Source organism: Oncorhynchus mykiss, chromosome 8 (assembly GCF_013265735.2).
Source record: "Oncorhynchus mykiss isolate Arlee chromosome 8, USDA_OmykA_1.1, whole genome shotgun sequence".
NCBI lineage: Eukaryota > Metazoa > Chordata > Actinopteri > Salmoniformes > Salmonidae > Oncorhynchus > Oncorhynchus mykiss.
In genome coordinates, this window is record NC_048572.1 from 56,180,316 (window position 1) to 56,202,932 (window position 22,617).

The following is a 22,617-nucleotide window of genomic DNA, read 5'->3' on the forward strand; positions in this document are numbered from 1 at the left end:
AAATTAGGTGGCATTACTCATGAAGTAGATGTCACCGGCAGTGGTGTTATTGTGAAAGTCCACTTTGTCATTCCCTTCTTAGCATTTTTCTTCTTTTTTTTAATTTATTTATCTTGGCACAGAATGCAAATGGACACCCTGGTGTATAAAACCAACTGAGTGAGCATGGAGCATCTGTCAGTGTTGCCACCGAGGAGGGTGAACATGCTGTTACTCTGCTGGAGGATCTCTCTGTCCTAAGCACAGTTAGCAGTGGCACATTGTGTTATGTTCTCTAGTACAGTAGATAGGTAGTCTACATACTAGACACGGTTATGTATTTTAATTACTGTTCTTTCATTGAAAAGTATGTAGACATGTAACACTCTTAGAGTTCCACTTCCTGTCCTCCCGAGCTTGTTTTTTATGCACTAACGCTTGTGTTGGTAACATCGTCTAACGAGCTGCTCGTAGAAAAAGTGTTACCAAGTTCCTTGAAGATGGTGCTATACCAAAGAAGGTGAAGAAATATCACTTGGACAGATGTTGTTACGGACACTGTTGTCTCTGCTTGATAAGTGATATACCGTATGTGTGTTAAAGCATTCAGAGTTACCCAGGGGGTAATTGAGTTCTTTGTCAGGAAATTGCCTTTGCAGCAACAGACACAACTAAAATCCAGTTTGCTTTGTACACAGTTATTTGTCTGAAGAACAAATGTCATCCTTTGTAGTTTCAGAAATACTTTATTAGATTTTTTTTTTAAAAACATTTCCAGAACGATGCCTTCTTTCTAACGCTTGTGTTCTGAATGAGGTGAATCTCAGGTTGTCTTTCTTTGAATAAACTATGATATTTAAGATCATTAATATTCGTTCCTAATAACTGAAACCCCAGGCAAGGTCTTTAAATTTAAACTGCAGATTATTTTGTACAAAAAGATAACTGCATGGAATTTAATTGCAACATAAAAGGGTGTTGGGGGTTAACATTTTGGATTGTTTATGTATTAGAGAAAGGTTTGTCAAGTAATGAATAGCGGATGAAGGAAAGGAAACATTTGCAGCATTGATAGATAACATAAAAAAACACTCACAGAAATATACCATCGCAATCAAAAATTGACCTGCCATGGTTATCCAGTCTTCCTATTTGATTTGAAGAAATACATTGAACAAGAATATGTACATAAAGAGATCGGATTGGTTCTTAGCGACCTTTGACATTGTAAATGACAGCACACACATGCAGTCAGCGGTACCAAGTGACTCTGGGTTCTGAGGTAATCATCCAGATTGACCTTCAAGCATTGATGTACTATCACTCACAGCCCATCAATCACCGTTCATCACTATTCATCAACCAGCCACATCAACCACACAACTGTGGAAGGTGTTCGTAATGTTTTGGACATTCAGTGTATATTATAGCTATGTCGTTTGAGGACTATAGGATAACAGTATTCCCTAGTTATTGCTCCAGTTCATAAGTGGGCCGTTATTGGCTCTCATTGGCTCAATCACAAGGTACTAGAGAATCCCATTGTATATTTTACAACGATTATAACCCTACATCATGAAAATGATTAACCAAGAGATTATTAGTCTGTAATTCTGATTTACTGTTCCACTTCTCTCACTGGAATAATTTATTGATTCAAATGGTGGGTTTTATGAACACGAGTTTGACTATTACTGTCCTCATCTCATAATGAAGGGGCTTATGAAAGTCATATTGAACACATAGATTCAGTACAATATTGACAAATGCTTTTTCCTCACTACATTGTCATGATCTGTTAAAATCCAATGTTGTATAATTTACTCCAGGAGTTCATCAACAATGACTGAACGTTGGAAATGGTTGGGTTCAGGGATGGATGGATATGTCTGCTATGTTAACCAGCTCATTCTTGGTGATGGTTTTGGTTTGGAACAGGTCTGCCCCAGGCAAACAAGGCTAAGATCTTCCAGGGGCTGACAGTGGACCAGGGATTCTACACATCCAAGGACTTCCTGCCACTGGTGGCCAAGGCCAGTAAAGCCGGTACATCTTAAAGGAAATGATAAAGAAAGTGACTTCCATAGTCACACAGAGCTAGGCACACTTGTCATTGTGTTCCGCAGGTGTGTACTTAGACTCAAATAAATGAAATCAGATGCCTGTCTGACAATCAAAAATGGCGCAGTCAGTTCAGGAATAATAAGTGTTCAGACAGCAAACGCATATCAGTACTACTGATATGAAAACATGTTTGGCGTTTGGAAACGTAAGAGCAGGGTAAAAGAGCTACCTGGTTTTATTGCTCTCTCTTTCCTCTCTCCAACCTCCCTCTGTCCATCACGGTCTCTGTCTCTCTCTCTCTCTCTGTTTTCTCTCCCTCGTCCTCCCCCACTCTCTCTCCCTCAGGCATGTGCAGCTGTAAGTCTCAACTGCCCGAGCTCCGTGGCGTGGTCATTGTCCTAGGTGCCGGTGATACGGCGTTCGACTGTGCCACCTCTGCCCTGCGCTGCGGTGCTCGCCGGGTCTTTGTGGTCTTCAGGAAGGGCTTCACTAACATCCGTGCCGTCCCCGAAGAGGTGGATATGAAGCTAGAGCTTCTCAGACCCTGGCTTTAGTTGTTTAGTTGTTTCTGACCCATGCTCCTTTGACCACAGTATTGATTGTGACCACCTACTCTGAGATGCTTTTTGAAAACGGGCCCTGGGCAGCATTATAATTTGAGATTTATTTTAGCCCAAACTCTTCCTTTGATTTCAGTGCATGAATTATGCAGTAGAACGTGTCCCTAAAAGCATACACCTAGAACCTGACCACGTTCAATTACTCACAAAACTATTTCTGATTGTTGTATAGTGATAGGAAGCTTATGGTGGCTTTAATCTTCCCTTTATATTAGCTCATGGCCATTCACATTGTCCTCTGTCTTACCTGGGAAAAAGTCTGAAAAAGTAATACAACTTATTGCACTGTAAAAAAATGTCTTACTTGTTTAATTGAAAGAAAAAGAAAAAAACAACTTGAGTGGATTATGAAACTGGAATTTTCCCACAAAACAATAATATATATTTTTTAATCGTTCTGAACAATCACTTACATTTTTTTTTTAAATTAACATTTATTTAACTAGGCAAGTCAGTTAAGAACAAATTCTTATTTACAATGACGGCCTACCCCGGCCAAACCCTAACCCGGACGACGATGGACCAATTGCGAGCTGCCCTATGGGACTCCCAATCACAGCCGGTTGTGACGTCATTAGCCTTGATACCATGGAAACAGAAAGAACATAATAAAAATAAGGATACTAAGAAAGAAAGGTAATTTAAAGTGAGTTTCAAACATACGGTACATACAGTGCCTTCAGAAAAGTATTTATATCTCTTGACTTAATACACATTTTGTTGTGTTACAGCCTGAATTCAAAATGGATTCAATGGATTTTTTTCCCCATCACCCGTCGACACACAATACATCATAATGACTTAGGAATTTATGCCTTTCCTAGGCACACTTTTCCTACGCACTTCTCAGTATTTGGTAGTCAGACTTATCTTATTCAGTCCCAAAACGGGCTCTGCAGTTGTGGCTACCTTGCGGGCTCTGAATAAATATAATTAAACCGCTGAAAACTCTCCCACTTGCCGGCCAACAGATTTTCTCATGCGGTTTCACATTGGAAAAGGGGCCACAATTCATGTCATTGTTGATGTGATTTTCAGTTTGTCTCCAGGGATCTTAAAGAAAAATGATCTAAAACAATTGCTATGTGTATTTACAATCCCCTTCTCCATACAGATTACTAATTTACCTAGCTCTTATCAATAGCTCTTATTAATTTATAAATGACAGTGCATGGAGAATGTTGTTATGTCTGGTGGGGAAAAAATAAAAATGCGTTTTCCACTTGGAACTGACTGGTTCGCGCCAGCTTATTTATGGTTCCCTCTGACCTTAAGTCAAGGTCAGAATACGACGTATCTGTAGACACACCTCTGCCACGCCTTCATTTATTCTAACTCCACCTCTAACGAATAGTGGGTGAATAGCATGCTATTCTCATGCTTAAGTTCAAAGTCAGAAAACTTATTGAGAAAAGCTCATAAAAAAAGGAACTACATTCCATTTACACACCTTTTACTCGGGTCGGCAATCGGGGCCTAAGCGCTTTCCACACCTGGATTGTGCAACATCTGCCCAGTATTCTTTTCAAAATTCTTCAGGCTGTGTCAAGTTGGCTGTTGATTATTACCAGGCAAACATTTTCAGGTCTTGACATATATTTTAAAGCAGATTTAAGTCAAAACTGTAACTCAGGAACATTCACTGTCTTCTTGGTAAGCAACTTGTGTAGATTTGGCCTTGTGTTCTAGGTTATTGTCCTGCTGAAAGGGGAACTCATCTCCCAGTGACTGGTGGAAAGCAGACTGAACCAGATTTTCCTCTAAGCCTGTGCTTAGTTCCATTACATTTTTTTTAAAAATTTTTATCCTGAAAAACTCCCCAGTCCTTAACGATGACAAGCAAACCCATAACATGATGCAGCCAACATTGTGCTTGAAAATATGGAATGTGGTACTCAGTAATGTGTTGTATTTCATTTACCCCAAACATAACTTTGTGTTCATGACAAAAAGTTCATTGCGTTGCCACAATTTTTGCAGTACTAATTTAGTGCCTTGTTGCAAACAGGATGCATGTTGTATAATATTTTGTATTCGATACAAGCTTCCTTCTTTTCACTCTGTCAATTAGGTTAGTATTGTGGAGTAACTACAATGTTGTTGATTCATCCACAATTTTCTCCAATCAGAGCCATTAAACTCTGTTTTAAAGTCACCATTGGCCTCATGGTGAAATCACTGAGCGGTTTCCTTCCTCTCCGGCAACGAAGGACACCTGTATCTTTGTATTGACTGGGTGTGTTGATACACCATCCAAAGTGCCATTAACTTCACCATATAATATTCAATGCTATTTTCTTTTTACCCATCTACCAATAGTGCTTTGCGAGGCATTGGAAAACCTCCCTGGTCTTTGTGGTTGAATCTGTTTGAAATCCATGCAACTGATGTGACATTTTTTACTCTTGAACATATTTAAGCTTGCCTTAACAAAGGGCTTGAATACTTGACTCAAGACATTTCAGGTGTATTTTTAATGTGTAGGGGTGTGAATACTTTCCGAAGGCACTCACATAGCTGTATAGGCCTCAAACATACGTAACATCCAATATAATAGAACAGAGACATCTTCGGCCAAGGTTTTTATACCAGGGGTGGCAGTGAGGTGACTATACCGCGTGAGCCCAGGATTTTGAACTCATTTGCTTAACAGCAGCAGGGGGGAACGATGGCCATTATAGCAGCCTGTCTGTCCCCCTACTGTGCACCCGCTGTGGACAGACACAGTAATTAGACCTGTGTCGTTGACTGGTTTTAAGCTGCTCTGCGGAATTCCTCAAGTTTGATCATGAATTCAAAGAAAGCCATAGCTGGGGGAATGGGAGAAAGATGTGAAAATTGGCTCTGGATGAACATAAATAGCCTGTAAATAAAGTATGTTTTTGTTTTGGGTTATCAACAGATTCAGCGATTCAGAGGTTTTGACCTTACCCCTCCAGTTGATGTCCACCCCCGCGCAGAAATGTAATTAGCATAATAAAACAAATCCCCGTGAAAATCAGTGTTTCAGAGATATCTGTTTTCTGGCATGGGCTGAGTCAATTTGTCGGCCTTCTGCATCTGTGAAGAAAAGTGCCAGAACCTACAGCGGCGTTTGTCAGACCAGGAGACGTCCCCAAAATCTCATAGAAACATCTATCGTTCATACCGTTTGGCCTACAAATGAATACCCCTCTATGGATAGATGAGACTTTCACAAACACGATGCTGTTCTTCATTTTGCTCTGTGATCCCCCCCCCCCACCCCCCCCACAAGCTTCACAGACTCAACGGACTTGTCTGAAGTCAGTACTGCCGATGTGCCAACTTGTGTGTAGCGTTCAAACGGTTTGAGCGACCAACTAATATGACCTCTATATGACAAGTGTGGCGTATAGAAAAAAAACGGAATTCTATATTAAGCGCTACTCGATCGAGGCTTTACTACAGTATAGTACAAGTTTACTACAGAATTCTATAGTAAGCGCTACTCGATCGAGGCTTTACTACAGTATAGTACAAGTTTACTGCAGAATTCTATAGTAAGCGCTACTCGATCGAGGCTTTACTACAGTATAGTACAAGTTTACTACAGAATTCTATAGTAAGCGCTACTCGATCGAGGCTTTACTACAGTATAGTACAAGTTTACTACAGAATTCTATAGTAAGCGCTACTCGATCGAGGCTTTACTACAGTATAGTACAAGTTTACTACAGAATTCTATAGTAAGCGCTACTCGATCGAGGCTTTACTACAGTATAGTACAAGTTTACTACAGAATTCTATAGTAAGCGCTACTCGATCGAGGCAAACTACAGTATAGTTTACTACAGAATTATGTAGAAAGTGCTGTATTTTTTTATGTGGCTACAGGGGTCTGTAAATTCAAAAAGCTAAATTATCCTTGGTATGGCCATGTTAAAACAATTCCAAATATTTGCTTAGTAGAAACCCAGCCCCGGGCCCTTAGACTAAGGGATATATTAAACCGCATTAAATGTGGCATCAACATCCCATCTAAACGTCTTTTGTCATGTTTCAAAACACATGTCATCCTTGAAAGTTCTGCAGGCTGTGAAGTTGAGAACTTAGGACAATGTAAAAATACAAATAAAAATTCTCCATTTCCTCAGATGGAGCTGGCCAAGGAGGAGAAGTGTGAGTTTCTTCCCTTCCTGTTCCCCCGTGAGGTCATCATGAAGAACGGCCGAGTGGCCGGCCTGCAGTTCTGCCGCACCGAGCAGACGGAGCGCGGCGATTGGCTGGAGGACGAGGACCAGATCGTCCGGCTCAAAGCCGATTATATCATCAGCGCCTTCGGCTCCATGCTGACTGACCCTCAAAGTAACGTCTGATAGAAGGCGAATCAGGTCTGACAGAAGGGGAATGTTCAAACATGCCCCCTTCATTGAAGTACCCTTAGAAGTGACTGTTGAAGGATTGACCTGATAAAACAGAGTACCTACATAACTGGCAGAGTACTGGCAGAATGTTGATGATCAGACCCTAAATATGTATTACATTAAAATACATGACAGTACATTACTTTGAAATACAGCTCCACTTTAGGTGTGGTCTAATCAAGATTTCTCAATCGCCGAACACCTCTACACTAAACGTGCCGTACAAGAACGTGCCAGGCATTTCATCCAAATCCACACTGGCCTCGCATTAAGCGATCTCTGTCATCTGTGGCAGCCAAGGTCTTGTAAGAGATTAGCTACAGTGTTAGTGCCCCAGCAGACAGCCTGCCGGGACAGGGCACTCATCGCTCTCCCCAGAATCCATTCTCCATACTTCCCTTTGCCTGTATGGTGGCCTGTCACGTATCTGGAAACTCTGTATGGGATTTCTTTCACACCAATCTATAGAGAAATAGAGCATTCAGAGGTGTCAAATGTCATTTCTGGAGAGCCAGTGAGTGTGCATGTTTTTGTTATAACCAAGCACTAACACGCTTCATCTAGCTAATAAACAAAGAATTTGTCCTCACTAAAAACCTTTATCAGCTGAATCAGATGTGTTAGTGCTGGGCTAGAACAAAAACAAACACCAGCCCTTTCAGGAATTGAGTTTGAGATCTCTGACCTCTCTGTGGCTCCACTTATCTGTACTTATGCAGATTGAAGATTTCAGCAGGGTGTGTGGTACGAATCACCCACAGAGGGAGGAGGGCTGGTTACAACCCATAAGCTGGAAATGAGAGGATCGTGTTGATTATTGTGTATGTTGTTAAGATCATCCAGACCTTTTGGGTGATTGAACCTAGTCTACGGACAACCAAATATTAGCCTAAACAGGAGGCAGCTATTAGAATGGTTTAGACCATTCGCTTGACAATATGTGACACTCACATACTATATTAATACTTGCATAGATGAATCGTTGTTGAATGTCATGTATTTTGCATAATGTACAATGTGAGCTCCAAAAGTGTTGGGACAGTGACAATTGTTGTTGTTGTTTTTGCTCTGTACTCCAGCACCTTGGATTTGAAATGATACAATGACTTTGAGGTTAAAGTGCAGACTGTCAACATTAATTTGAGGGTATTTTCATCCATATCGGGTGAACCGTTTAGATATTACAGAAGTTTAGGGGACCAAAAGTATTGGGACAAATTCACTTATGTGTATTAAAGTAGTCAAAAGTTTTGTATTTGGTCCCATATTCCTACAAACTTGTTGGATGCATTTGCTGTTTGTTTTGGTTGTGTTTCAGTTAATTTTGTGCACAATAGACATTTATGGTAAATCATGTAGTGTCATTTTGGAGTCCCTTTTATTGTAAACACATGCTACCATGATTATAGATATTCCTGAATTAATCATGAATAATGATGAGTGAGAAAGTTACATACACACAAATATCATACCCCCAAGACATGCTAACCTCTCACCATTTCAATAACAGGGGAGGTTAGCAATGTTGGGGGAGGTATGATATTTGTGCGTTTGTGTATAGTCACAAGCTTGATGTAATCATTAGGTGCTATGAATATGGGACCAAATACTGAACTTTTGACTACTTTAATACACATATAAGTGAATTTGTCCCAATACTTTTGGTCCACTAAAATGGGGAGAATATACACAAAAGCTGCTGTAATATCTAAACGGTTCACCCGATATGGATGAAAATACCCTCAAATTAAAGCTGTTAGTCTCCAATTTAACCTCATATGGATTGAATCATTTCAAATCCAAAGTTCTGGAGTACAGAGCCAAAACAACAACAAAAAGTATCACTGTCCCAACACTTTTGGAGCTCACTGTATGTCATATACTGTATAGTTGGCTACATAGCCTACAGGAAGGTGCCTTGACCAGTGTCTCGGTATCACTATCTGTCATCAAAAATCTCCGATACAGTGAGTTTCAACTCAGTCATTGTACAGTAAAGTAGAGGACTAATAAATGCTGATAGCATATTAGATAGTGGCAGATAGTGGATTAATTGATAAATACCACTATATACTTACCTAGCTAGTAGATGTACAGTATGAATCACCAGCTCACAGAGGAGGCAGTCAATCTGTCTGTCTGTCTGTCTGTCTGTCTGTCTGTCTGTCTGTCTGTCTGTCTGTCTATCTACGTGTGTGTGTGTGTGTGTGTGTGTGTGTGTGTGTGTGTGTGTGTGTGTGTGTGTGTGTGTGTGTGTGTGTGTGTGTGTGTGTGTGTGTGTGTGTGTGTGTGTGTGTGTGCGTGCTTGTGTGTGCGTGTGTGTGTAGTCTTGCCTGGCAGAGGCCCATATGACAGCATGGATTCTTCTCACTAATGGAGCTCAGCAATCAGCATCTGTCAGTGGAGTTATCTCCAGAGAGATAGAGTGGAGGTCTGTGGAAGAAGTGATGTTATTTAAGGAGAAGATCTCAGGAGTCTCTGACATGTCACACTCCACAGCCTTCCTACAGTAAAGGGGGGGGGGGGGGGAGGGTGCTTGTGTGATGGACCCTCCACTTACAATGATCATTGAACTGTCAGTCCAAATGCAGTACCATGAGGGACAACAAGAGGACAGTATCAATAAAGAATAAGTTACAGTATATCAAATATCCCCCCTGTGATGTCTTATACAGTACACACATTCATTATTCTGCTCCTTTACAAACATAACACGACCTGCTGACCCAGGAACTAGGGGTGCTCAAGGTGCTGCAGCACCCCCTGAAAAAAATAATAATAAAAAAAAGTTTTTCACAAAAGTGGTGCACTGGGCCTTTACTACTCCTGTATTAGCAAACTGATACGGCCATCTGCAGCACGGCGAGAAACATCCCTCTCAGCACCCCAACCCCCAAACATCTTCCCGCTGCTATGTGCTGACCCCTGAACTTTGGGGACTTCTTTCTATTGTAATAATGTCATATTAACCATGTCTGTTATGTCTCATTCTAAACAGTCCAGGATGCCATGGCTCCCATCAAGCTGAACCGCTGGGGCACTCCAGACCTAGACCCTGAGACCATGCAGAGCAGTGAGCCCTGGGTGTTTGCTGGCGGAGACATCGCAGGCCTGGCCAACACCACAGTGGAGTCTGTCAATGACGGAAAGCAGGCTTCCTGGCACATCCACAAGTACCTCCAGGTGGGTGGGACAACTATGACCAGCTGCAGAGTTGAATGGGCTATTATACATGGGTCGTATTCATTACTGCACACCGTAGCAAAACGTTTTAGAATGGAAACATTTCTTGTTGGACATGTCCAGCTAGTCCCTCCCTGTTTGTCTGTGTTTACCCTATTTGGTGCCTAATGAATACCGCACAGACAATAATGATGATGCCTTCCTAAAAACCTGTTGCAATTCTGCTTCTGTTCCCTACAGTCCCTCCACAGCCAGACAGTGGACAGCACCCCCGCTCTGCCTCTGTTCAACTGTGCCATCGACATGGTGGACATCAGTGTAGAGATGTGTGGCATCACCTTCCCGAACCCCTTTGGCCTGGCCAGTGCTCCCCCCACCACCAGCACGGCCATGATCCGCAGGGCTTTCCAACAGGGTTGGGGCTTCGCTCTCACCAAGACTTTTGGACTGGACAAGGTACAGACAAACAGAGACCGAGAGAGAGAGATGCACACATGCATGCGTGTGTGTGTGTGTGTGTGTGTGTGTGTGTGTGTGTGTGTGCGCGCAGTGCTGCCAATTTAGCGACATTGTCGCTATATTTACCAAGTTTTCAGACCCCTCCAGCGACTCTTATTGGTAAAAGAGACTAGCGACAAATCCAGCTACTTTTCAGGTTGCCTTTGGGGAGTTTTGGAACAGATGATTTCTATGGTTTTGATAGCATTTAGAAACTTTCCCCACGCAATTCTGCAGCAAACGAGAGTGGGAGAAGCTGTCTGTGCAACAGAAGTTGCAGCAAGGGCGCACATGTAGGCATGGAAGCACAAGGAGAGGTGGTGTGCAGCGAAAACGCTACATCGGGGGACTGCAGTTGTGCCACAGCAAGGCAAATTGGTGCCGTGACGTCATAGCAGCAACGGCAAAACGTCATCTAGCGACTTCTAGCGACAAATCCAGGAGCGACACTGACGTTTTTGGCAACGCTGACGTTTTTGACATAGGCGTGCATGCAAATGTTTCACAGTGTTACAGCAGTGTTGAGCATCTAAGCGTTATGAACAGACCGTTGCGTGTCTCTGTGCCTTGTCTTTGAGCCTGTCTAACCTTGGCCAAGGCTCCGATAAGTCATAACGGTAGCACATAAAAGCAGCCTCCATCCACAGGCGTATGCATTAATAAAGCCCTAATAACTCATAAAGGAATGCAGTAAAGCGCTCCTCACGCTCCCCGGTAATGAGCTACCATCAGGTGGCAGACACTCCAGCTAAACCAACACGCTCCCATTAGAACAAGATGCATCTGCCTTGTTAGCAATGTAACATTTGCTCTTGACAGGAGAGTGAAAAAAAGAGAAAGAAGAGAGAGAGAGAGAGAGAGAGAGAGAGAGAGAGAGAGAGAGAGAGAGAGAGAGAGAGAGAGAGCGAGAGAGAGAGAGAGAGCGAAAGCCATTAGTTGCTTATTGAGCTCCAGCAGAAAATCTTTTGTTTTAATTTACTTTCTAATTCTAGTGATGGGGAAATTAATCAGTAACATCTGTTTGCTCTGTTCTCGCTGGCAGCTCTTTATTAGTGAAGTTAGAAATGGACATTTGCTGAAAAAAAGAGAGACCAAACAAGGAGCGCTTGTTCGGAGTTGTGTAAGGCATCGCTATAGCAACAATTAGGGTAGTGCATCAGGTGCAGCCTCACATTAAGGTTTTTTTTTCTCCGACTATGGTGAAGAAATTATTATCTCGTGTGAAATTGAGTGGAAATCTGTTACCAGACGGTTGAGAATTTGTTAGAGTATTTGGTTAGGCCAAAAGGTGCCATGCTTTTTCCGAACGTTTAAAAAAAAAAATCTATTATGACTAATTGGTGGAAGTCTCACCAAGCTTTCAAATTCAATTAAGAAATTGGTTTCTGCCTGAAAAATAATAAATAAGGACTTGAATCTATAGTGCTAAGAGTGACAGTTTTTCAAGAAGCACACTCCTGGATGATGGTCCAACTACTAAGAGTAATTCAATAGACATTGGATTTATTTGTATTTTTTTTTTTTTTTTAATTTTTTAAAATCCAAAGTGATTATTACAGTTGCAACTAGCCTGCCTCTAAACATCATGTCTGTTTATCCCTTTAAACACTACTTAGAGGGATAGTTCAACGAGTATCAATGTTTTTCAGGCATTTTCCTCCAACCTGAAAGTGTTCTAAAGTTGGGTCCACATTCCAAGGCATGTGCTGTACAGATCCTGCTGTGCAGGCTTTACTACTTCACTAACCTGTACATGTCCTTGAGCATTGAAAAACACCCTACTCACATGGAACCTGTAGATGTATTTTCAGGACAAATACATTAAAACACCTTGGACTCTGCAAGTTAGCCTTTGGCCAAAATCTATATTTTTAACCTCACTTCCTCCCTCTCAATGACTCATTTTATTTGTCAAGCACTTTGAAATACAGCCCCCCGTCAGAAATGTGCTCTCGAAATAAAAATTGGATTTGATTTGGAATGTGTACAGTAGCATTGTGTTACATTTTTCACTCACTACCGCTCTTTTGCTCTTCATACTGGTCAATGTCAGTGCCATGTGCCTTACTATTCCCCAATAGCTCCTGCTTACCAGCAGCCCAGCAGCTCGCCCCCAGCTCATATCTCTGTAAACAGAAATCATATTGCACTCTATTATGTGCTTTGTATGTCAAACTATTGCACTGAGCCTCTCCTGTCTCTCTCCCTGAGAAGGATAAAGAAAGTACTGTGTCAACAGTGCTCCTCTGTTCCATCATTATACCCTAAACATGAGGGACTTCTTTTTAATATCCTGTTCTCCCCCTACCCGCCAAGCAAACCCCCCCCCCCCCCCTCCCCCCCTGATCGCAACACCCCAGCCGCTCCGCGTCGATAGCATTCAGGGCGCATGGCCTGATTGTCACAGTGGATATGGAAATATCCTAACACGGTGTGCGTGTGCGGAATAGCTAATTGCCGTATGGCGCGATACAGCGGAAGCCCACTCGCTTAAACTTGCAGGCGGCACTTCCATTCATTATAATTAATGAACTACATTGCATATGTAAATGTTTTTTTCCCTTCTGGCGAGGATTGCTTCTACCGTGGGATGTAAATCAAGGACATAGGGATCAGACCAGAGTCCTGGTAAACCTGTTGGTAAACCCTGTCTCAACCACATCTCATCACTGAGTGACATGACAGTCAAGCAGCTTGGGCTGCTGTTGAAGGGGTCACGGTCGCGGTCCTGAACACTGACCAGTTCTATCCTCGATTGATGTGATGAGACGATCCCAGGTAGATTCACTGCGTCTTGTGAAGCTGGAGCACATGGATCTGAAGAGGTTTGAACCCTTACGGCTCAATTAGCCTCTCTAACTGGTGTGTGTGTGTGTGTGTGTGTGTGTGTGTGTGTGTGTATGTGTGTGTGTGTGTGTGTGTGTGTGTGTGTGTGTGTGTGTGTGTGTGTGTGTGTGTGTGTGTGTGTGTGTGTGTGTGTGTGTGACTTACGTCTCCCAAGGAGGGAGAGTTGGTTAAACTTGCTTGTTTACCCAACCGTGGGACAGACTATGTTTGTTCCCACACTCGGGACTCTGACTCTCTATTGCTTACATGGACTCTTGGCCTTCCATTGTATTCTCACCACCTCTCACTGGCTTTGTATTCATGTTACCTGATGAAATTGCTGTACAATATCATCTTGTTGCCCTTCAAATGTCATTTAAATGTCATAAATCAACACTGCAGAGCTCTCCCTGTCCTCTGCCGTGCCCTGATTGTATTACTGCTTATGATATCTGGAAATGTGCATGTACAGCCTGGCCCATTTACTGTTGCTAGCACCAATTCTGACTTGTGCTCTGATATCTTCTTCACTGATTTCTGCTCTTGTAAAAGCCTGGGTTTTCTGCACGTTAACACTAGTAGCTTATTACCTAACATGTATCAATTGAAAATGTGGGTTCACAGCTCAAATCCAGACATGTTGGTCATTACTGAGATGTGGTTAAGAACGAGTGTTTTGAACACGGATGTTAACCTTTCTGGTTATAACCTTTTTTGGCAAGACAGATCTTCCAAAGGTGGTGGAGTATCAATCTTTACCAATCAACAGCTTCAGTGCTCGGTTGTCTCCACCAAGTCTGTCCCCAAACAATTTGATTTGCTGTTTTTAAGCATCAAACTTTCAGATAGCTCTTTGTTGACTCTTGCTGGGTGTTATCGTCCACCATCAACACCGGCCTGCACCCTACCTTCCCTAAGCTCTCTCTTGGCCCCTTACAAGAAGTCTGAATGTGTCCTATTAGGTGACCTAAATTGGGACATGCTTAAACCACCTGACCAAGACCTAAATTTGGCAAAAGGTTTGGCACACGCATACTCAGGCTGATTGGCTCTCACTCAACCAAATGAGAAATAAGTGCACTCAGGCTATCCGGAAGGCCACAGTTACTTACTTTAAGGAGCAGTTCTCTCTCTGTGGGTCTAACCCCAAGAAGTTCTGGAAAACGGTTAAAGACCTGTAGAATAAACCCTCCTTCTCACAGCTGCACATGTCCCTTAAGGTTGATGATGTGGTTGTTACTGAGGAGAACATGGCTGAGCTCTTTAATCACCACTTCATTAAGACAGGATTCCTATTTGACTCAGCCATGCCACCATGCCTGTCCAACATTTCCTCATCTCCCACCCCTTCTAATGCGACTAGCCCCTATGCTCCTCCCTATTTTTCCGCCTCCCCACGACAAAGTTTCTCCCTGCAGGCCGTCACTGAGTCCGAGGTGCTAAAGGAGCTGCTTAAACATCTGGGTGAGATGGTTTAGACCTTTTCTTCTTTAAGGTTTCTGCCCCTATCATCGCCTATCTCTGACCTTATTAATATGTCTCTCCTTTCTGGAGAGGTTCCCATTGCTTGGAAGGCAGCCACGGTGCATCCTTTATTTAAAGAAGGGGATCAAACTTATCCTAACTGTTATAGGCCAATTTCTATTTTGCCATGTTTATCAAAAGTGTTGGAAAAACGTGTAAATAATAAACTAACTGGCTTTCTTGATAGTATTCTCTCTGGTATGCAATCTGGTTTCCCAGGTTATGGATGTGTCACTACAACCTTAAATGTCCTAAATTATGTCACCATTGCCCTTGATTCTAAGCAATGTTGTGCTGCTATTTTCTTGATTTGGCCAAAGCTTTTGATACAGTAGACCATTCCATTATTGTGGGCCCGGCTAATGAGTATTGGTGTCTCTGAGGGGTCTTTGGCCTGGTTTGCTAACTACTTCTCTCAACGAGTGCAGTGTATAAAGTCAGAAAATCTGCTGTTTCAGACACTGGCTGTCACCAAGGGAGTACCCCAAGGCTTGATCCTAGGCCCCACCCTCTTCTTAATTTACATCAACAACATAGCTCAGGCAGTAGGAAGCTCTCTCATCCATTTATATGCAGATGATGCAGTCTTATACTCAGCTGGCCCCTCCCAGGATTTTGTGTTAAACGCTCTATAACAAAGTCTTCTTAGTCTCCAACAAGCTTTCTCTGCCCTTAACCTCCAAAACAAAGGTTATGTGGTTTGGTAAGAAGAATGCTCCACACCAGTGTGATTACTGCCTCTGAGGGTTTAGAGCTTGAGGTAGTCACCTCATACAAGTACATGGGAGTATGGCTAGACGGTACACTGTCCTTCTCTCAGCACATATCAAACCTGCAGGCTAAGGTTAAATCTGGACTTGGTTTCATCTATCGTAATTGCTCCTCTTTCACCCATGCTGCCAAACTAACCCTGATTCAGATGACCATCCTACCCATGCTAGATTACGGAGACGTAATTTATAGATCGTCAGGTAAGGGTGCACGCGAGCATCCAGATGTTCTTTACTATTTGGCCATCAGATTTGCCACCAATGCTCCATATAGGACACATCACTGCACTCTATACTCCTCTGTAAACTGGTCATCTCTGTATACCCGTCGCAAGACCCACTGGTTGATGCTTATTTATGAAACCCTCTTAGGCCTCACTCCCCCCTATCTGAGATACCTACTGCAGCCCTCCTCCTCCACATACAACACCCGTTCTGCCAGTCACATTCTGTTAAAGGTCTCCAAAGCACGAACATTCCCTGGGTCGCTCCTCTTTTCAGTTCGCTGCAGCTAACGACTGGAATGAGCTGCAAAAAAACAGTCAAAATTAACAGTTTTATCTCCATCTCTTCATTCAAAGTGTATTGTTGTCTCTATCTTATTTCCCTTTGTGCTGTTGTCTGTGCCCAATAATGTTTGTACCATGTTTTGTGCTGCTACCATGTTGTTGTCATGTGTTGCTGCCATGCTATGTTGTTGTCTTAGTCTCTCTTAATGTAGCGTTGTGGTGTCTCTCTTGTCGTGACGTGTGTTTTGTCCTATATCTCTATTCTATTTTTAATCCCAGCCCCAGTCCCCGCAGGAGGCCTTTTTGCCTTTTGGTAGGCCGTCATTCTGAACAAGAATTTGTTCTTAACTGACTTGCCTATTTAAATAAAGGTTAGATAAATATAATACAAACTTAAGGGCTGCCTTGGCTCCCATCCAGGAGGTCTCACTAATCAAACTGAACTGGAGTCATGAGCGGCTTTCATCGACACGTTTAAAAAAAAAAAGAGAGATAATGAATTAGGTTTGATGTTGTTTCATGTGCGGGTCATTGACTGGAGTTCATGCAACACCACACTCACCAGACACACACAAACCTATCCAAGGTTCTCTCCCCTTGCGATTGATCAAACCGAACTGAATGATTGCAATAGTAAAGGTGGATATGTTTGTTTAGAACATGGATTGACCGCAGACTGCACACATGATCACATATACTGAACAAAAATATAAATGCAACAAGTGTTGGTCCCATGTTTCATGTGCTGAAATAAAGGATCCCAGAAAGGTTCCATGCGCACAAAAGCTTATTTCTCTCAAATTTTCTGCACAAATTTGTTTACATCCCTGTTGGTGAGCATTTCTCATTTGCCAAGATAATCCATCCACCTGACAGGTGTGGCATATCAAGAAGCTGATTAAAGAGCATGATCATTATACAGGTGCACCTTAGCTGGGGACAATAAAAGGTCACTCTAAAATGTGAAGTTTTGTCACGCAACAAAATGATACAGATGTTTCAAGTTTTGAGGGCGCGTGCAATTGGCATTCACCTGTGGGATCATCTGAGACCAGACACTGGGACAGCTGATGAAATTTAGGAGTATTTCTGTCTTTAAAAAAGCGCTTTTGTGGGGAAAAACTTATTCTGATTGGCTGGGCACGGCTCCAAAGTGGGTGGGCATATGCCCTCCCAGGCCCACCCATGGCTGTGCACCTGCCCAGTCATGTGAAATCCATAGCTTAGGGCCTAATTAATTTATTTCAATTAACTGATTTACTTATACAGTTGAAGTCGGAAGTTTACATACACTTAGGTTGGAGTCATTAAAACTTGTTTTTCAACCCCCCCTCACATTTCTTGTTAACAAACTATAGTTTTGGCAAGTCGGTTAGGACATCTACTTTGTGCATGACACAAGTCATTTGTACAACAATTGTTTACAAGACAGATTATGTAACTTATAATTCAATGTATCACAATTCCAATGGGACAGAAGTTTACATACACTAAGTTGACTGAGCCTTTAAACAGCTTGGAAAATTCCAGAAAATTATGTCATGGCTTTAGAAGCTTCTGATAGGCTAACTTACATAATTTGAGTCAATTGGAGGTGTACCTGTGGATGTATTTCAAGACCTACCTTCAACCTCATTGACTCATTGGGAAAATCAAAAGAAATCAGCCAAGACCTCAGAAAAAAAATTGTAGACCTCCACAAGTCTGGTTCATCCTTGGGAGCAATTTCCAAACGGCTGAAGATACCACGCTCATCTGTACAAACAATAATACGCAAGTATAAACACCATGGGACCACACAGCCGTCATACCACTCAGGAAGAAGACACGTTCTGTCTCATAGAGATTAACGCAGTTTGGTGCGAAAAGTGCAAATCAATCCCAGAACAACAGCAAATGACCTTGTGAAAATGCTGGAGGAAACAGGCACAAAATTATCTATATCCACAGTAAAACAAGTCCTATATCGACATAACCTGAATGGCCGCTCAGCAAGGAAGAAGCCACTGCTCCAAAACCGCCAAAAAAAGCTAGACTACTGTTTGCAGCTGTACATGGGGACAAATATCATACTTTTCAGAGAAATGTCCTCTGGTCTGATGAAACAAAAATAGAACTGTTTGGCCATAATGACCATCATTATGTTTGGAGAAAAAAGGGGGAGGCTTGCAAGCCGAAGAACACCATCCCGACCGTGAATCACGGGGGTGGCAGCATCATGTTGTGGGGGTGTTTTGCTGCAGGAGAGACTGGTGCACTTCACAAAATAGATGGCATCATGAGGAAAAAAAATTATGTGGATATATTGAAGCAACATCTCAAGACATCAGAAGTTTGGTCGCAAGTGGGTCTTCCAAATGAAGAATGACCCCAAGCATACTTCCAAAGTCAAGGTATTGGAGTGGCCATTACAAAGCCCTGACCTCAATCCTATAGAAAATTTGTGGGCAGAACTGAAAAAGCATGTGCGAGCAAGGAGGCCTACAAACCTGACTCAGTTACACCAGCTCTGTCAGGAGGAATGGGCAAAAATTCACCCAACTTATTGTGGGAAGCTTGTGGAAGGCTACCCAAAACGTTTGACGTAAGTTAAACAATTTAAAGGCAATGCTACCAAATACCAATTGAGTGTATTTAAACTTCTGACCCACTGGGAATGTGATGAAAGAAATAAAAGCTGAAATAAATCATTCTCTCTACTATTATTCTGACATTTTACATTCTTAAAATAAAGTGGTGATCCTAACTGACCTAAGACAAGGAATTTTAACAAGGATTAAATGTCAGGAATTGTGAAAACTGAGTTTCAATGTATTTGGCTAAGGTGTATGTAAACTTCCGACTTCAACTGTATGAACTGTAACGCATTAAAATTGTTGTTCAGTATAGTATAGTCTCTCACACACAGCATAGACAGGTCAAAGAATCAACCTACTTGATCACATGAGTAAGGATGGAGACGTTTCCTCCAAACATTAACGTACCTAAAAGGCCATTTTGGAAGTGCTAGTGCTTCGTTCTACATTTCCTCGTCTCCCCATCTCCCCTGTCATTACAGCACAATTATGCTGGATGATCATTGGCATTTCTTGATGGCGTTGTCAGACTGTCAACAGTGGTCAAAACTGTTCCCGGTGGAGCCGGTGAAATGGGATGGGAAGGATGTTCCAGGCCATGAAACAGATGTGTATCCCCTGCAGTTACATTATATTTAATCAGGCAAAGCACCAAGGTGCCATTTCCGCCCCACTGAGCTGCAGTATAAGTGAAAATGGCCATAGGCTGGCGAGGACCCAGAGCGTATATCACAGAGCCCGAGCTGTCAAAGCAGTCAGTACTGCAAAGATCAGAGAGATGTCAGCTAATTGCCTACTAATTACCCAGTAAATTGTCTAATTAAGCTAGATGCTTAATTAGGGGTACGCCTAGAATAGCAGGCAGTGGTTGGTGAATGGATTCATTCCCGTTGTTTTGTCTCTTTGGGTGTTAGCTAGGTGGTATAGATAGGAAACTGTCATTGATAGGCAGAAGAAACAGGGGTAAGTGTGAGATGCACTGCAGAGATATGGAAAGGCAGAGGATGGCAGGGCTGAGAAACAATAATAGATATTGTTTGCTCTAACCAATAATGTGAAATACTGTATGTGTATCTCAAATTAGCTGTTGCAAACTACAAGTGTCACAAAGGCCGCCCTCAGAAGGTAACAATAATGTGGAAATAGCTCTGCACTCATAGTCATCAAGAACTCAAGAACTCCCATCAAGAACTCCCTCATACTCTAGAATGAACATATACTTCTCAGTCATAGTCATCAAGAACTCCCTCATACTCAATAATGAACATATACTTCTCAGTCATAGGTAGCAAGAACTCCCTCATACTCAATAATGAAAACGTACCTTACGCTATGTCAGGATTACCATCCGTGCATATAAGATAGATACGAAGATCATCCTCTCTTCATTCAACCTCCGCCTGGTTGTTTAAATGTATAACGTATCCTTATTCGTATTTAATTCAACTTGACCCCTTAAGGTTTTCCGTTTCTGGTGGTGGGATCTCAGTGTTGTTCTTCAGTCAACCATCCGGCTTCTAGATGTCATCCCTATTTATAGCTAAGCCTCTCCCATCTGTACTGTCCGTCTGCTGCCTGCTCTTCATCAGACGTGAGCAGTGAGCATCTTCCCACTCTGTCCCTGATGGCCGCATGTGTCCAGAAGGCAGAAGGAGGCGGGAAATCGATACAGGGCCAGAGACTAGGCGGCCATCTTCCTGAAATTAGTGCCAATTTGTTATGTGTGATCTCATAGGGGATGCAGTGTGGGTGGCTCCTCCCCCTCCCAGAGGCCTTTGCTGCTGGTGTAGCACAGGTATTCAGGTACAGGCCAGAGTAACTCCATAGCGTTACCTAAATACACAAAAGAACATGTGTTCGTACGCACACACACCACATAATTAGGCATCTCAATTGATTCCACTACAAGCACTGAGTATTAGGATCTTGTTGAAACGAAACTAGCGCCTTTCTTGCCTTGTCAAAATAGGGCCTTTTATGTAAGGGTCACTTTTTCCATGTCCCTGAAAACTGAAGAGTTAAATCGCTTTGTTTGCTAATTAAAACAACTGTCTGGCAGCTGAACCCTGTCTCATAGTTTATGTGTGAAACTTAAATCATTATAAGAAAAGCAGGTCTAAATTTACAGATGAGAGATTTATGTAATTGGTCATTCTATGTTTGTGAAAGTCTGCCTACTTACCAGTGTGTGGGAAGAACTTTATAGATGTCAAAACTTTTTTAGATTTACAGTAACAAAAAACTTTTTAATGCTTGTCTATTACCAGTGGGTGTTATTTTTATGAGTTTAGCCTTCTTTGTACGAGAAGCTAATTTATTGCCTGGTTGCTTGTTGTTTATGGTAATTGTGTGAAGCTCATTATTTGCATCACATGAATTAAAAAAAACAAGAATCATGTCAATCTTGGTTTACTATTCTCAGGACAAACTTACCTATCTCGTGATACACAAACTTTGTTGACGTCGTTTTTGAAGTGTCGTTCTGATGTTTACCTTCTGAGGGGTTGAATTCAGCAATGTTATTTATTCTTCTCAAGCACCAGGCGCCATTTTGGTTATTTTTTTTATCACTGAAGTCAGCATGCGTTCATTCTGTCTAATGTGTTAACTATGACCACTTAGTCCCTTTGGCAAGGGCACATATATTTCTCTTGCAGTCATTTTCAAATGACTTGGTACTTCAATGGGATATCACTTTTCAACAGTAAAAGTAAAACAATCGCCGGAGGCCATTTTTAATTAATAGTTTAAATTGCCCATGATATGTCGCTGTTTATAACACCGTTAGGGAAGTAGGTCACAAAATGACATTTTCACTCAAAGTACACTCTCGTTGTTATTGTTGCTACCTTTTAGTTTTGCATCGTGTTTGGCAAGAAAACGCTTCATATTATATGTGAAGCTCAATTGTACACTTTCAGCACTTTGCCACAAAATGGCATTCCTAGATGCATTTCTTTGCCTATAGTTTCCAAATATATGAATATCTCAAGAATATTTCCAAAATGAGCCAAAAAAGTTTGAAACACAGGGAGCATGAATGCATCTCCCAGAGTGATAAAGGGACTGATTTTAAAAGATGACAATTTTAGGTCATACCCAAGACATGCCTTTTCAGGCACTGAAAGCTGCTGCGCTGTAGTTGCACTGATTGAAAGAGAAAAACGAGATATTGAAAGCAATTTGCCACAGCCCTTAGGAACTCTGTTCTCTGCCCAGACCGTGAGTATGCATGCCTCTCCCTCTAAACGGAACTTACAGGGTCATGAAACCACTTAAGATGACAAATGGGAGGAGGATTAGATTCAGATTGTTTATGAAAAATGCATAGATCAAAGTGGCAAATAGAAAGAAAAAAAAACTCTAAGTAAATTAACACGCAGGTCACTTGCCCTGTCTGGACCAAAGAAATCAGAACAAAGTAGGTAGAATCACCTCCCAATATATGATATGCCTGCTGCCCTCCCTCTAATGTCACATAGAATAAAATGGCTTAACATTCAATCGAGGGTCATGGTGATTAACCTACAGATAGAACATGGTGGCACCAGAGCTATAGCTGAAGGTATGATTGAGCTGTGTGATGTTCCATTTGGTCTTCTTGACCCGGCTGGCAAGTCAGCCACCAGCACAGGGCAGGACAGGGCAACAAGTGGACTACTAAAAACATCTGCCAAGAGAGG

General features: G+C 42.1%; 1 protein-coding gene across 1 annotated transcript in view; it reads left to right on the forward strand.

Annotated features, from left to right (window-relative positions):
• Positions 1-22,617, forward strand: part of LOC110530943 (dihydropyrimidine dehydrogenase [NADP(+)]) — a 136,242-nt gene that overhangs the window by 66,362 nt on the left and 47,263 nt on the right. Inside the window, exons 9-13 of the mRNA XM_036985742.1 lie at positions 1,918-2,025; positions 2,389-2,558; positions 6,779-6,989; positions 10,047-10,231; positions 10,472-10,687. Of these exons, the coding sequence (XP_036841637.1) occupies positions 1,918-2,025; positions 2,389-2,558; positions 6,779-6,989; positions 10,047-10,231; positions 10,472-10,687 (890 nt within the window). The remainder of the gene's footprint in view (positions 1-1,917; positions 2,026-2,388; positions 2,559-6,778; positions 6,990-10,046; positions 10,232-10,471; positions 10,688-22,617) is intronic.